This window comes from Gobio gobio (assembly GCF_949357685.1).
Source record: "Gobio gobio genome assembly, chromosome: 12".
In the NCBI taxonomy this organism is placed as follows: domain Eukaryota; kingdom Metazoa; phylum Chordata; class Actinopteri; order Cypriniformes; family Gobionidae; genus Gobio; species Gobio gobio.
Window position 1 is genome coordinate 1,623,396 of NC_137105.1, and position 16,812 is coordinate 1,640,207.

The following is a 16,812-nucleotide window of genomic DNA, read 5'->3' on the forward strand; positions in this document are numbered from 1 at the left end:
TGAGTAGCGTTTGTGTAGAGTATGTGTAGAGTATGTGTAGAGTATCAGCAGAGTATAAGCAGAGTCTGTGTAGAATATGTGTAGAGTATCAGTAGAATATGTGTAGAGAATCAGCAGAGTCTGTGTAGAGTATGTGTAGAGTATGTGTAGAGTATGTGTAGAGTATATGTAGAGTATCAGCAGAGTATAAGCAGAGTCTGTGTAGAGCCTGTGTAGAGTATGTGTAGAGTATCAGTATAGTATCAGCAGAGTCTGTGTAGAATATGTGTAGAGTATCAGTAGAATATGTGTAGAGAATCAGCAGAGTCTGTGTAGAGTATGTGTAGAGTATGTGTAGAGTATGTGTAGAGTATATGTAGAGTATCAGCAGAGTATAAGCAGAGTCTGTGTAGAGCCTGTGTAGAGTATGTGTAGAGTATCAGTATAGTATCAGCAGAGTCTGTGTAGAATATGTGTAGAGTATCAGTAGAATATGTGTAGAGAATCAGCAGAGTCTGTGTAGAGTATGTGTAGAGTATCAGCAGAGTATAAGCAGAGTCTGTGTAGAGTCTGTGTAGAGTATGTGTAGAGTATCAGTAGAGTATAAGCAGAGTCTGTGTAGAGCCTGTGTAGAGTATGTGTAGAGTATCAGTAGAGTATAAGCAGAGTCTGTGTAGAGCCTGTGTAGAGTATGTGTAGAGTATCAGTATAGTATCAGCAGAGTCTGTGTAGAATATGTGTAGAGAATCAGCAGAGTCTGTGTAGAGTATGTGTAGAGTATCAGCAGAGTATAAGCAGAGTCTGTGTAGAGCCTGTGTAGAGTATGTGTAGAGTATCAGTATAGTATCAGCAGAGTCTGTGTAGAGTATGTGTAGAGTATCAGTAGAATATGTGTAGAGAATCAGCAGAGTATGTGTAGAGTATGAGTAGAGTATTAGTAGAATATGTGTAGAGTATCAGCAGAGTTTGTGTAGAGTATCAGCAGAGTATGTGTAGAGTATGTGTAGAGTATCAGCAGAATATGTGTAGAGTATCAGTAGAATATGTGTAGAGAATCAGTAGAGTATGTGTAGAGTATGAGTAGAGTATTACATGTTGATGATCAATGAATTATGAGGTTGTCAGCTGATTGGCTGTGGGCAGCTGAGGGTGTGTCCTGTGATGAGGCTGTCAGCTGATTGGCTGTGGGCGGCTGAGGGCGTGTCCTATGATGAGGCTGTCAGCTGATTGGCTGTGGGCGGCTGAGGGTGTGTCCTGTGATGAGGCTGTCAGCTGATTGGCTGTGGGCGGCTGAGGGCGTGTCCTATGATGAGGCTGTCAGCTGATTGGCTGTGGGCGGCTGAGGGCGTGTCCTATGATGAGGCTGTCAGCTGATTGGCTGTGGGCGGCTGAGGGTGTGTCCTGTGATGAGGCTTTCAGCTGATTGGCTGTGGGCAGCTGAGGGTGTGTCCTGTGATGAGGCTGTCAGCTGATTGGCTGTGGGCAGCTGAGGGCGTGTCCTGTGATGAGGCTGTCAGCTGATTGGCTGTGGGCGGCTGAGGGCCTGTCCTGTGATGAGGCTGTCAGCTGATTGGCTGTGGGTAGCTGAGGGTGTGTCCTGTGATGAGGCTGTCAGCTGATTGGCTGTGGGCGGATGAGGGCTTGTCCTGTGATGAGGCTGTCAGCTGATTGGCTGTGGGCAGCTGAGGGCGTGTCCTGTGATGAGGCTGTCAGCTGATTGGCTGTGGGCAGCTGAGGGTGTGTCCTGTGATGAGGCTGTCAGCTGATTGGCTGTGGGCGGCTGAGGGCGTGTCCTGTGATGAGGCTGTCAGCTGATTGGCTGTGGGCGGATGAGGGCGTGTCCTATGATGAGGCTGTCAGCTGATTGGCTGTGGGCGGCTGAGGGCGTGTCCTGTGATGAGGCTGTCAGCTGATTGGCTGTGGGCGGCTGAGGGCGTGTCCTATGATGAGGCTGTCAGCTGATTGGCTGTGGGCGGCTGAGGGCGTGTCCTGTGATGAGGCTGTCAGCTGATTGGCTGTGGGCGGCTGAGGGCGTGTCCTGTGATGAGGCTGTCAGCTGATTGGCTGTGGGCGGATGAGGGCGTGTCCTATGATGAGGCTGTCAGCTGATTGGCTGTGGGCGGCTGAGGGCGTGTCCTATGATGAGGCTGTCAGCTGATTGGCTGTGGGCAGCTGAGGGTGTGTCCTGTGATGAGGCTGTCAGCTGATTGGCTGTGGGCGGCTGAGGGCGTGTCCTATGATGAGGCTGTCAGCTGATTGGCTGTGGGCGGATGAGGGCGTGTCCTATGATGAGGCTGTCAGCTGATTGGCTGTGGGCAGCTGAGGGTGTGTCCTGTGATGAGGCTGTCAGCTGATTGGCTGTGGGCGGCTGAGGGCGTGTCCTATGATGAGGCTGTCAGCTGATTGGCTGTGGGCGGATGAGGGCGTGTCCTATGATGAGGCTGTCAGCTGATTGGCTGTGGGCGGCTGAGGGCGTGTCCTATGATGAGGCTGTCAGCTGATTGGCTGTGGGCAGCTGAGGGTGTGTCCTGTGATGAGGCTGTCAGCTGATTGGCTGTGGGCGGCTGAGGGCGTGTCCTATGATGAGGCTGTCAGCTGCTCTCAGGATTAGCTCCAGAGCTTCTGAAGGACCAATTAGAGCTCTTAATAAAAGCATTTAGAGGAGATTACGCTGCACATTTGCCAGGGATTCGTGCTGTGGAAATGTTTGGACTGAGAATGAGCCCAGAACATTCCCTGTTTGAACACAGCAGAGCCAACAGCACCTGTCCAACGCCAGAGGAAGAGAGAGAGAGAGAGAGAGAGAGAGAGAGAGAGAGAGAGGGGGGAGAGAGAGAGAGAGAGAGAGAGGGGTGGGGGGGGGGGGTGGGAGAGAGAGAGAGAGAGAGAGAGAGAGAGAGTGTTTCAAAACATTGTTTCAAAGCAGCTTTACAGAGAATCATCATGTTAATACCAGAGCTGGACAAAGTGCACAACTCCATTACTCGAGTGAAAGTAAAAGTACTACTGGTCAAATTTTACTCTGTTACAAGTGAAAGTTGTTAAAAAACTATTTTTACTAAGCAAAAGTACAGAAGTACTTGCTTTTAAAAGTACTTAAGTATCAAAAGTAAATTTCCTTTTTTTTGTCAATGCATTATTTTATTATTGTTGCATTGTTGTATAAATGCACGCTATGCCATGGTGGTTTAAGCCAGTCCGTGATGCTCCATACGACCACCTTCAACTAATTTAAATACTTAAAATTTACAAAGCTTTTTACAAAGCTGCTGTCACTTTAAGGCAGAATGCACACATCCTACACACTGATACACATCCGATATTCCCCCAACTGTTCACGTTCACTTAAGACATCATCAACTTTGTTTACGTGAATACTTTCCAAAATTATTTTTTTTTAATTTTGTGTGTATTGGTCTAAGTGCAAAAAAAACACAAAAGAAAGCTCTATTCAGTACTCGTGCTCTTTCAGATTCATCCATATGTCTATGCTTCTCTTTCTCCCAGACATTTACATTTTGCAAAAAAAAAAAAAAAAAACTTTTACAGAAAAAAAAAAATCATCCACTGACTTGCAAAGCTGCTACAGAAACGACTTTTGACTTTGAGGACCTTGATAGAAATGTAGTGGAGTAAAAATTACGATATTTGTCTTTCAAATGTAGTGAAGTTAAAGTAAAAGTTTCCCTAAAAAATAATACTTCAGTAAAGTACAGATACTCAAAAAGTGTACTTAAGTACAGTACTCAAGTAAATGTGCTTCGTTACTGTCCACCTCTGGTTAATATGTTTAATATCTCATATAAGATGTTTATGATATCTCTATCTTCATGCCTTATAGATGCATTTTAGCAGAGCTGGGCAATAATCATCCCTTTTTGTGAAGATACAAGCAATAAAGCAGTTGATATTTTATATATACACTGATCAGGCATAACATTATGACGATATTAGGCAGCAAGTGAACATTTCATCCTCAAGAGTTGATGTGTTAGAAGCAGGAAAAATGGGCAAGCGTAAGGCCTCCAAATTCCCCAGATCTCAATCCAATCGAGCATCTGTGGGATGTGCAGAACAAACAAGTCCACCTCGCAACTTACAGGACTTAAAGGATCTGCTACTAAAATTAAAGTTAAAGTCTCAACAAACTTTTTTATCTAGTTATTTCATTCACAATACTTTAAATTGATTGAGATGGTGCATTAGACAGGCCACTTCTTTTCTATCATGCCGTATATCGAGTGAAGCGCAAACAAGAACAAATGTAGGGGCGGGGCTTGAGTGTGTCTGTGGGGAATTGATTGGATGGTTGTGCTTTGCTATTGGCTGATCTCATGTGAGTGACAGGTGGCCCCGCCCTCGTCATCAGAGAAGAGATGAAGATATTCAGACTCAAGATTATTAACACAATAATGATGTGCACCCATAAACGATTGGTGACTTTAAAGGGTTAGTTCACCCAAAAATGTAAATTGTGTCATTAATGACTGAGCCTCATGTGGTTGGACACCCGTCAGACCGAGCGTTATGAATCAGTGAGTCGATTCAGCGGTTTGGAGCGTTATGAATCAGTGAGTCGATTCAGTGGTTCAGAGCGTTATGAATCAGTGAGTCGATTCAGCGATTCAGAGCGTTATGAATCAGTGAGTCGAATATGATGATTCGGATCGCGTGTCAAACTGCTGAAATTTGGCGATTCAAAACGCTGATTCGACTCGCTGATTCATAACGCTCTAAACCGCTGATTCGACTCGCTGATTCATAACGCTTCAAACCGCTGATTCGACTCGCTGATTCATAACGCTCTAAACCGCTGATTCGACTCGCTGATTCATAACGCTCCAAACCGCTGAATCGACTCACTGATTCATAACGCTCCAAACTGCTGAATCGACTCACTGATTCATAACGCTCCAAACCGCTGAATCGACTCACTGATTCATAACGCTCTGAAGCTTCATGATGCCGTGTTTTGAAATCGTCATCTCTATATAAGTCGTTATTTAGGGTTTTTTTGCGCACAGAAACTATTGTCGTCTTCATAAAGTTATTGTAGAGCCGCTGTAGTGAGATGGACTTTGTAACTTTAGTCTTTAGTGTCTTTTAAGGGTCTTGAGAGTGTAAAGTTGAGCCAATGGAGGCCTTTCAGAGCATCAGATTTACACTAAAATATCTTCATTTGTGTCTGAAGATGAACGGAGGTCTGACGGGTGTCCAACCACATGAGGCTCAGTCATTAATGACACAATTTACAGTTTTGGGTGAACTAACCCTTTAAGCTGCACTCCATGCCATAATTGTGGTCACTTCTTACAGCAAGCAGTGTTTTTCTCGCTCATTAGGCGCTGGATTTCTTTTCTTTATTTGAAACTGCACAGCTAATGGTTTATTCAGGAGGAGTGTGTCGAGATCTTCCCCTCTGATAGCAGGAGGATTAAATAATGACGAGCAGCCTCGTTCTCATTCCAAGAGGCAAAACGCAATCAATCTTCATTCTGCTCGGCTTTAATGAAGCTGTAGCACGAGAGAGAGAGAGAGAGAGAGAGAGAGAGAGAGAGAGAGAGAGAGAGAGAGAGAGAGAGAGAGAGAGACAGAGAGAGAGAGAGAGAGAGACAGAGAGAGAGAGAGAGAGAGAGAGAGAGAGAGAGAGAGAGAGAGAGAGAGCTGGAGGCTTCTATCTGCCGCCGAGCAATTAATCTTTGCATTAGTCGTTACATTTAAATGTGCTGTGATAATGAGGACTCTGAGATAGCGGCCCTTGCTCAATCAACCTTGCGCTGTCTTCGTCCTTTACTCTGACTCCTGGCTTTATCAAAGCGCCAAATCGAAACTATTAGTTCTCGCTGCTTTGAGTTTGACTTCATTTATCTGCAGAGAAGCTGCAGGACTGAAACAAAGGAAGCTCGTAATGATCCGCAGATTCAGACGCTGATTAGATGCTGCTTTCGCCGGACATGTTACGGAAAAACGCTGGAAAATGTTTGTCCAATAGGTCAGAAATGAGTGTCTTAAAGGATTAGCTCACTTTTAAATAAACTTTTGCTGATAGTTTACTCACCCCCATGTCATCCAAGATGTCCATGTCTTTCTTTCTGCAGTCGAAATGAAATGAAGGTTTTGGATGAAAACAGTCCAGGATTGTTCTCCATATAATGGACTTCAATGGGCTCCAAACGGGACAGTTTCAGTGCAGCTTCAAACGACACCAGATGATGAATAAGGGTCTGATCTAGACAAACCATCAGTTTCTGAGAGAAACCCAGCAGTATTTATGCTATTATTTTACCTCTTATCAGACGAACGTGATCATCTCTGAGCTCAGACATAACTTCCGGCGAGTGAGGTCAAATTAGATCGTGGTCATAGATATATCGATAGTAGATGCCTCATTCTACTGATCCGTGCAGTCGCTAATGAGGCATCTACGTATACATCTATGACCACGATATAATTTCTAGGGGGCGATTTCGGATTCAGCCAAAGTCAAGAATAGCACAACGGCGAGCGCGTCGAGTATAAACACGTCCCTAAACACCCTGAGGGATGTCTTTGAAAATGTAAAAATGCAGAATGTCTCCTGTGATGGGTAGGTTTAGGGGCTGTGTGTGTGTGTGTGTGTGTGTGTGTGTGTGTGTGTGTGTGTGTGTGTGTGTGTGTGTGTGTGTGTGTGTGTGTGTGTGTGTGTGTGTGTGTGTGTGTGTGTGTGTGTGTGTGTGTGTGTGTGTGTGTGTGTGTGTGTGTGTGTGTGTTCAGTCACGTTTCGTCCCTGTCACTCTTCAAACGCTGACGGATCTGATGACCGAACACGGAGAATCTCTTGACTGCTTTGGTCCAATCTCATCCCAAAACCAAGAGGAAAATGACTAACTTTTATCAGAATAAATAAATACAAATTTAGTTAGAGTTTTAGTCATTTTGTTGTGTTTTTGTCATTTCTATTAGATTTTGTTGTAAAGCAGTGATAAATTGTGAAATCAACTTTCCCTTGAGCCTTTGATATATAAAGTTAATGGTGATATAAGAATATCCTGTAAGTTTCAGAGCTGAAAATGTCCTTGTTAGTCAAAGAAAAGCTTTTATAGGCCCAGAGAAGGAGAGATCTCAGAATATGTCGACCCTTGACATGAGGGAGGGAATCCGAATACACTACTGATACAAAACTTAAAGGATTAGTTCACTTTTAAATAAACTTTTGCTGATGATTTCCTCACCCTCATGTCATCCAAGATGTCCATGTCTTTCTTTCTGCAGTCGAAAAGAAATGAAGGTTTTGGATGAAAACAGTCCAGGATTTTTCTCCATATAATGGACTTCAATGGGCCCCAAACGGTTTCAGTGCAGCTTCAGCGGGCTTTAAACGACACCAGATGGTCTTATCTAGCCAAACCATCGGCCATTTAAAAAAATAACCGCTGTATCTGCTCACTGATTCATACCGCTCCAAACTGCTGAATCGACTCGCTGATTCATAACGCTCCAAACTGCTGAATCGACTCACTGATTCATAACTCTCCAAACTGCTGAATCGACTCGCTGATTCATAACGCTCCAAACTGCTGAATCGACTCACTGATTCATAACTCTTCAAACCGCTGTATCGACTCACTGATTCATAACGCTTCAAACCGCTGTATCGACTCAATGATTCATAACGCTTCAAACCGTTGTATCGACTCACTGATTCATAACGTTCCAAACTGCTGAATCGACTCACTGATTCATAACGCTTCAAACCGCTGTATCGACTCACTGATTCATAACGTTCCAAACTGTTGTATCGACTCACGGATTCATAATGCTTCAAACCGCTGTATCGACTCACTGATTCATAACGCTCCAAACTGCTGAATCGACTCACTGATTCATAACGCTTCAAACCGCTGTATCGACTCACTGATTCATAACGTTCCAAACTGCTGAATCGACTCGCTGATTCATAACGCTTCAAACCGCTGTATCGACTCAATGATTCATAATGCTTCAAACCGTTGTATCGACTCACTGATTCATAACGTTCCAAACTGCTGAATCGACTCACTGATTCATAACGCTTCAAACCGCTGTATCGACTCACTGATTCATAACGTTCCAAACTGTTGTATCGACTCACGGATTCATAATGCTTCAAACCGCTGTATCGACTCACTGATTCATAACTCTTCAAACCGCTGTATCGACTCACTGATTCATAACGCTTCAAACCGCTGTATCGACTCAATGATTCATAACGCTTCAAACCGTTGTATCGACTCACTGATTCATAACGTTCCAAACTGCTGAATCGACTCACTGATTCATAACTCTTCAAACCGCTGTATCGACTCACTGATTCATAACGCTTCAAACCGCTGTATCGACTCAATGATTCATAACGCTTCAAACCGTTGTATCGACTCACTGATTCATAACGTTCCAAACTGCTGAATCGACTCACTGATTCATAACGCTTCAAACCGCTGTATCGACTCACTGATTCATAACGTTCCAAACTGTTGTATCGACTCACGGATTCATAATGCTTCAAACCGCTGTATCGACTCACTGATTCATAACGCTCCAAACTGCTGAATCGACTCACTGATTCATAACGCTTCAAACCGCTGTATCGACTCACTGATTCATAACGTTCCAAACCGCTGTATCGACTCACTGATTCATAACATTCTAAACTGTTGTATCGACTCACGGATTCATAACGCTCCAAACCGCTGAATCGACTCACTGATTCATAACGCTCCAAACCACTGAATCGACTCACTGATTCATAACGCTCCAAACCGCTGTATCGACTCACTGATTCATAACGTTCCAAACCGCTGATTCGACTCGCTTCAAAACACGGCATCATGAAGCTTCGAAGCGTTATGAATCAGTGAGTCGATTCAGCGGTTCAGAGCGTTATGAATCAGTGAGTCGATTCAGTGGTTCAGAGCGTTATGAATCAGTGAGTCGATTCAGTGGTTCAGAGCGTTATGAATCAGTGAGTCGATTCAGCGGTTCAGAGCGTTATGAATCAGTGAGTCGATTCAGCGGTTCAGAGCGTTATGAATCAGTGAGTCGAATGATGATTCGGATCGCGTGTCAAACTGCTGAAATTTGGCGATTCAAACCGCTGATTCGACTCGCTGATTCATAACGCTCCAAACCGCTGAATCGACTCACTGATTCATAACGCTCCAAATTGCTGAATCGACTCACTGATTCATAACGCTCCAAACCGCTGAATCGACTCACTGATTCATAATGCTACGAACTGCTGAATCGACTCACTGATTCATAACATTCTAAACTGTTGTATCGACTCACTGATTCATAACGCTCCAAACCGCTGAATCGACTCACTGATTCATAACGCTCCAAACCACTGAATCGACTCACTGATTCATAACGCTCCAAACCGCTGAATCGACTCACTGATTCATAACGCTCCAAACCGCTGATTCGACTCACTGATTCATAACGCTCCAAACCGCTGAATCGACTCACTGATTTATAACTCTCTGAACCGCTGAATCGACTCACTGATTCATAACGCTCCAAACCGCTGAATCGACTCACTGATTCATAACGCTCCAAACCGCTGAATCGACTCACTGATTCATAACGCTCCAAACCGCTGAATCGACTCACTGATTCATAACGCTTCGAAGCTTCATGAGGCCGTGTTTTGAAATCGTCATCTCTATATAAGTCGTTATTTAGGGTTTTTTTGCGCACAGAAACTATTCTCGTCTTCATAAAGTTATTGTAGAGCCGCTGTAGTGAGATGGACTTTGTAACTTTAGTCTTTAGTGTCTTTTAAGGGTCTTGAGAGTGTAAAGTTGAGCCAATGGAGGCCTTTCAGAGCATCAGATTTACACTAAAATATCTTCATTTGTGTCTGAAGATGAACGGAGGTCTGACGGGTGTCCAACCACATGAGGCTCAGCCATTAATGACACAATTTACAGTTTTGGGCGAATTAACCCTTTAAGCTTTAGTTCTGGTCCAGAATGAGCTGTGGAGGGGCTTGTAGTGAGTTAGAGGGGCATCTGTAATGTGACATGAGGGACGTCCCGATCGCTCTGCTGGCGCTAGAGCTGAGTTTCATTAGAATAACAGCAGCGCCTCTCGCTAACAGCGCTAACAGTGCTAACGGCCACCCAGAGATGCATCTGCAAGCTGTTTATGGGCTGGACAGCTGGAGTCTAATGCACTCGCGCTGGGTTCAGGTTTCACGCTTCTTCTCCATTACCGTAACAGCTATTCATTAAAGCTTGTTTCTGTTTCTGATAATGGCCTGGAATAACATCCATTATTAATACACAGCCTGATATTGAGCAACCGTCCACAGAAAGCCATTATTATTATTATTATTACGCGGCCTGTGATATATTCGGTCTGTGGGTCTTTTCTGGGTCCAATCAGGTTCTTTCATTTCGAATCTTTGATGCAGGATCGTTCGTTTCTCAGATCTCAGATCAAAGTGCCGCATGCACTCCTTCAGTCGTACGACGTTCCTGTAGCTCAACCGCTGACAATGTTTTATGTGTTTGAACATTAGCAAATCATCAGAAGGGTCATGTGACACTGAAGACTGGAGTAATGACGATAAGTTTTGATCACAGGAATAAATTCAGCTTTACTATATATTCACATAGAGAACAGCTGATCTACGCTGTAGTAATATTTCATAATTTTACCGTATTTTTTATCAAATAAACAGAGTTTTGATCACAGTAATAAATTACACTTTATTATATATTCACATAGAGAACAGATGATCTACACTGGAATAATATTTCATAATTTTTACTGTATTTTTGATCAAATAAATGCAGTTTTGATTACAGGAATGAAATAAAATTTTACTATATATTCACATAGAGAACAGCTGATTTACACTGGAGTAATATTTCATAATTTTACCGTATTTTTGATCAAATAAATACAGTTTTGATCACAGGAATAAATTACACTTTATTATATTTTCACATGGAAAACAGCTGATTTACACTGGAGTAATTTTACTATATATTCACATAGAGAACAGATGATTTACACTGGAGTAATATTTCATAATTTTACTGTTTTTTGATCAAATAAACGTAGTTTTGATCACAGGAATAAATTACACTTTATTATATTTTCACATGGAAAACAGCTGATCTACACTGGAATAATATTACTATATATTCACATAGAGAACATGATTTACACTGGAGCAATATTTCATCATTTTTACTGGATTTTTGAAGAAATAAACGCAGTTTTGATCACAGGAATAAATTACATTTTACTATATTTTCACATAGAGAACAGATGATCTACACTGGAGGAATATTTCATAATTTTACCGTATTTTTGATCATATAAACGGAGTTTTGATCACAGGAATAAATTACACTTTATTATATTTTCAGATAGAAAACAGCTGATTTACACTGGAGTAATATTTCATAATTTTACCGTATTTTTGATCAAATAAACGCAGTTTTGATCACAGGAATAAATTACACTTTATTATATTTTCAGATGGAAAACAGCTGATTTACACTGGAGTAATATTTCATAATTTTACCGTATTTTTGATCAAATAAACGCAGTTTTGATCACAGGAATAAATTACACTTTATTATATTTTCACATGGAAAACAGCTGATTTACACTGGAATAATATTTCATAATTTTACCTTATCTTTGATCAAATAAACGCAGTTTTGATCACAGGAATAAATTCAACTTTACTATATATTCACATAGAGAACAGATGATTTACACTGGAGTAATATTTCATAATTTTTACTGTATTTTTGATCAAATAAACACAGTTTTGTTTACAGGAATGAAATAAAATTTTACTATTTATTCACATAGAGAACAGCTGATCTACACTGGAATAATATTTTATAATTTTACTGTATTTATGATCTAATAAATGCAGCTTTGGTGAGCAGAAGAAACTTTTTAAAAAAAACTTTCAAAAACTTTTTAAAAATGTACTATTCCAAATGTTAGACTGGAAGTTTAGGCATGGAATTTTAGAGGGACAGTTCGCCAATCATGAAACTCTTTCATTCACCTTCAAAAAACGACATATTTTGAATAAAACCTTAGAGATTTCTGTCCCCCCATCGAAGGTCCATGTAAGCCAAACTGGGATGTAGATTGTGATTAACAGATTTAATTTAGGCTTTTATTCACACAGTATAAATTATTTAACTCATCAAAATTACCAATGCCAACCTAATTTTTTAAGTACGAGTTGGACTTTTTCATACAGTTTGAGGATCCTTAAAATTTAAGGCATGAACTGAACTTAAGTTTTTAAGTTTAATTAGGTGGACTTTTTAAAAGTTCATATAAACATCAAATATGGTAAAAAGAAGCTCAAGTGCTTGATGCAATTTGGTTTTGAATCGTCAAAGGGAGGAACAGAAATCTCTCAGGTTTCATTAAAATATTTTAATTTGTGTCGAGATGAACAAAAGTCTTAGAGGTTTTGAAGGACAAGACGCGAGGATATGAACTAAACCTTTAAGCAGATAAAATGCTTGAGTGACACAAAGATGTTAAATAATTGTTAGTAAAATTGTACCATGGTTATAATAGTTATTTTCTTTGCTTGAAATAAAATGAAAGCTTACTGAAATATAATAACATATACAAAAATTTACTTTTTAAATTTAGTTTTTAGTTTAGTTTTTTTTCTTCTTTAAACATTTTTTTTTTTTTCAAAATGTAAATGTCGGGGAGAAAGAGAAGCATAGACATATGGATGAATCTGAAAAAGCATGATGAAAGAGCTCAGTTCAGTCTGTTTTTTGTGCTTTTGAGATGCCAGAGCACAAGCACTGAATAGAGCTTTCTTTTGTTTGTTTTTTCGCACTTAAACAGACCAATACACACAAAATTTTCATTTTGGAAAGTATTCACGTAAACAAAGTTGATGATGTCTTAAGTGAACGTAAACAGTTGGGGGAATATCGGATGTGTATCAGTGTGTAGGATTTGTGCATTCTGCCTTAAAGCGACAGCAGCTTTGTAAAAAGCTTTGTAAATTTTAAGTATTTAAATTAGTTCAAGGTGGTCGTATGGAGCATCACGGACTGGCTTAAACCACCATGGCATAGCGTGCATTTATACAACAATGCAACAATAATAAAATAATGCATTGACAAAAAAAAGGAAATTTACTTTTGATACTTAAGTACTTTTAAAAGCAAGTACTTCTGTACTTTTACTAAAGTAAAAATTGTTTTTAACAACTTTCACTTGTAATGTAGTCAAATTTGACCAGTAGTACTTTTACTTTCACTCGAGTAATGGAGTTGTGTACTTTGTCCAGCTCTGGTTTCAGTTTGAAGCTTTTGGTCCTTGAGTCGTTTGGTTTGATCACTTGGACATTGGTTTCAGTTTGATGCATACACATCCACCAGCGTTGACCATCCTCAGCGACCCCGTCTGCTGCCTTTCTAGAGTCCCATATCAGTCCCTCCTCTGTTTTTCTCTTTCTTAGTTCCCCCGAACCTGACCGTGCCGCAGGGCAAGTCCCCGCTGGCGGTGCGGGAGGGTGAGACGGTGGAGCTGGAGTGCCTTGTTTCAGGGAAACCCAAGCCCATCATCCTGTGGTCGCGGGCGGATAAAGAGGTGCCCATGCCGGACGGAAACATGCAGATGGAGAGCTACGATGGCGTGCTGCGGATCGTGAACGTTTCGCGCGAGATGAGCGGATCCTACCGCTGCCAGACCAGCCAGTACAACGGCTTCAACGTCAAGCCCAGAGAGGCCGTGGTCGAGCTCATCGTGCAGTGTAAGTGCCGTTTCACTTTTTATTTTAGTTTAATTTCTATGAAATGCCATATTTATTTGATATAGAGCCTAGTGGAAACAGAAAAGTAACGCCCCTAAAATCGAGCCCTGAGGTACCCCGTAAGATACAGAAAGAAGAATGAATCCCAATCCTCACCGCGAATGTCCTACCATCCCAATTTCCAAAATTCCCCAGCTTAACTTCTCATGGAAAGTTTCTGGAAATGTTCCGCTGCTTGGCATCCCTATTTTGTATCAACCCTTTAGTTTTAGTAATATTTTGGATGAGCTTTTATTTTTTTACGTTAATTTTACCTACATTTTTAGTTATTTTGTTATGTTGTATCGAAAGTGATAAGCAATTAAAGTGCCCCTATTATGTTTTTTATGTAATATTCCCTTTAATGCTGTGTGTAATTTCGCTGTTTGTGAATGCAAAGTTGTAAAGTCGAAAGTGCATGATAAATAAAGTTATCTCCCAAAAGAAAGAATCAACTCTGCACCGGCAATACGAGTCGTTTTTTGAATCTCACTGCGTTACGGTTCTCTGTCACTAGAGAATACATTTGCATAATGCCCGCCTCTGTTGTACACCATCCGCCCGCAAATAACTTAATAGTAATAATAATTATACATTTTATTTGTAACGCACTTTACATTAAACAGAATCTCAAAGTGCTACAGATTTAAAACAATATATATATTTTTTTTATTAAAAAATAAATAAGAATAAATAAAACTGAAAAATTAAAGTAACAAATTAATCAAAAGCTCTGCTAAAAAGTTGGGTTTTAAAAGCACATTTAAAAGCATCAACAGTCTGTGGGATCCGCAAGTCATTGACGTAATTTTACTCACGACTGCTCCTCAAACCTCAGGAGTTCAACATGGGACTTGCAAAACGCTTGCCAGTTTATTTGGACCAGAATCACAACATATAAATATGAATAATTATTGATTTATATATTTTCTACCAGGTGTTTAAAATAATAGTTTTGTGTGTTTTATATTTTGTACGTTTCTGACTTACCGGCTATCTCACGTTATTACTGTCTTACTGAAATAATACTGTAATCAGCTGTGGGTCACTATTGCCTAAAACTGTGGGTACTAATGCAGATTGTCTGTCGTTCTTACTACTTTGAGTACATTTTGAGTATTTTGTTTTGCAAACTTTAACCTCTTATTTTGGGGTGATTTCTGCCTGGATTTGGCCGACCCAAATTGAGCTGTAATAACCCCCCCCCAAAAAAGAGGCGCTTTTTGAATTTTTGGTTATAAATTCATTGTTGAAAGTGTGTAACTCAGACCCTGTGAGCTCTAGCACCCTGCAGACAGTTTGGGCTGTTTCCACTAGATGGCCACTTCATTAAGTTTTGTATTGTAGAAAGCCTTTCTTTAAAGTGCATTTCGTTTTGTATAAATTGTATCTTAATATTAATCAATGTTTCATCAGCCAATTGCCTGGATTTAATAAATAAGAAGCAAAAAGACTATAGCAGATTATAATCACGATGGCTCTTGAACATGTCTCATAAATAAACCCAAACTCAGCCTCACAGACATGATAAATATGTGTATAGAGAGCTTGAAATGTCCACTTTTAAATGAAACAATTCGAAACAATTCAAAACAACTGCGCTCCATCACTGTGTGTGCAGTGAGTTTAACACGCATCTTTAGACTAATCCGGACTTGTGCAACTTTCTACACATTTGTTTCTTAGTTGTAGTATTAGTTCTAATGGTGCGTTCACACCAGACGCGAATGAAGCGTTTTGCACAAGTGATTTACATGTTAAGTCAATGCAAAGCAAATAGACATTCTGTGGCACGATTTACGTGAATGAAAAGTGGGAAAACACGGGAAAAGTGTCCCAATCCCCCTGAATTCACCCTATTGAGACTACAAGCTAGCTAAAGCTGGCAAATTGAGCTTATTCACCGTATTTTAAGACAATCCATGTCAGCAATTTCACAACGAACGCACTGTTATGTTGCTAAAAATATATATGTATATTATTTCTGATTATGGCATAGCTTTCTGCCCACCCAATTAGGCTAATAATTAGTCACAAATGCTTGATTAAGAGCCCGATAGGATAGTGGCGGAAAATATAGGAAAAGTTCGGGCTCGGGCAGAGAATCTAAACTCTAATGTAGACCTGTTGTAGGAGACTCCAAAACAAAACCAGGAGCCTTTAAAATAACATATTGGGGCACTCATCAAATTACCAGTGACTCTATTGAAGATTTTTCAGTAAGTTTGACTCAAATCATCTAAAACGTCTTTAATTACTCGTTGCACGTTGCAGTTGGTCTGATACTCCCTCCATAACTCATCTTGTCTTTTTGTGCCCATCCCTTTAATTGCTGCTTGCTATATTTAAAATGGAGATTGGCTGAATGTTCCAGATTTGTGAGTCGTTTTTTAAACTTAAAGCACTGTTTTTATCTGTATATTTAAGTTTTATTTATTTGTCCTATTGTCAAACAAGATTCATGCATTTTGTTTGTTTTATTGCCATGTGTGACTATTGTGCATCTAACATAAAGATATGGTAAATGTGGCATCCTAATTATGAAAAAAAAAAAAAAAAGCACATTTCTGAAAATGACCACCACAAAATCACAAAAAAATTATATATATATATATACACTACCGGTCAAAAGTTTGAGAACGGTAAGATTTTTTAAATGTTTTTAAAGAAGTCTCCTCTGCTCCAAAATACAGCAAAAACTGTTTTTAACAATTAAAAAAAAAAATTATATTTGAATATATTTTAAAATGCAGTTTATTTATATGATTCAAAGCTGAATTTTCAGCATCATTACTCCAGACTTTAGAGTCACATAATCCTTCAGAAATCATTTTTTTACTTTCTATTTCAGATAAATTCTGTTCTTTAGAACTTTCTATTCATCAAAGAATCCTAAAAAAATGTTTTCAACACTGATAATAATCATAAATGTGTGTTGATCATCAGATATGAGAGTGATTAGTGAAGGGTCATGTGACACTGAAGACTGGAGTAATGATGAT

The 16,812-nt window shown here is 40.1% G+C and overlaps 1 protein-coding gene across 1 annotated transcript in view; it reads left to right on the forward strand.

Moving 5' to 3' along the window:
* LOC307135627 (MAM domain-containing glycosylphosphatidylinositol anchor protein 2) overlaps positions 1-16,812 on the forward strand; it is a gene marked incomplete at both ends in the record, with an annotated part of 254,854 nt that overhangs the window by 173,267 nt on the left and 64,775 nt on the right. The window contains one exon of the mRNA XM_079832200.1: positions 13,478-13,771. Coding sequence (XP_079688326.1) covers positions 13,478-13,771 — 294 coding nt within the window. The remainder of the gene's footprint in view (positions 1-13,477; positions 13,772-16,812) is intronic.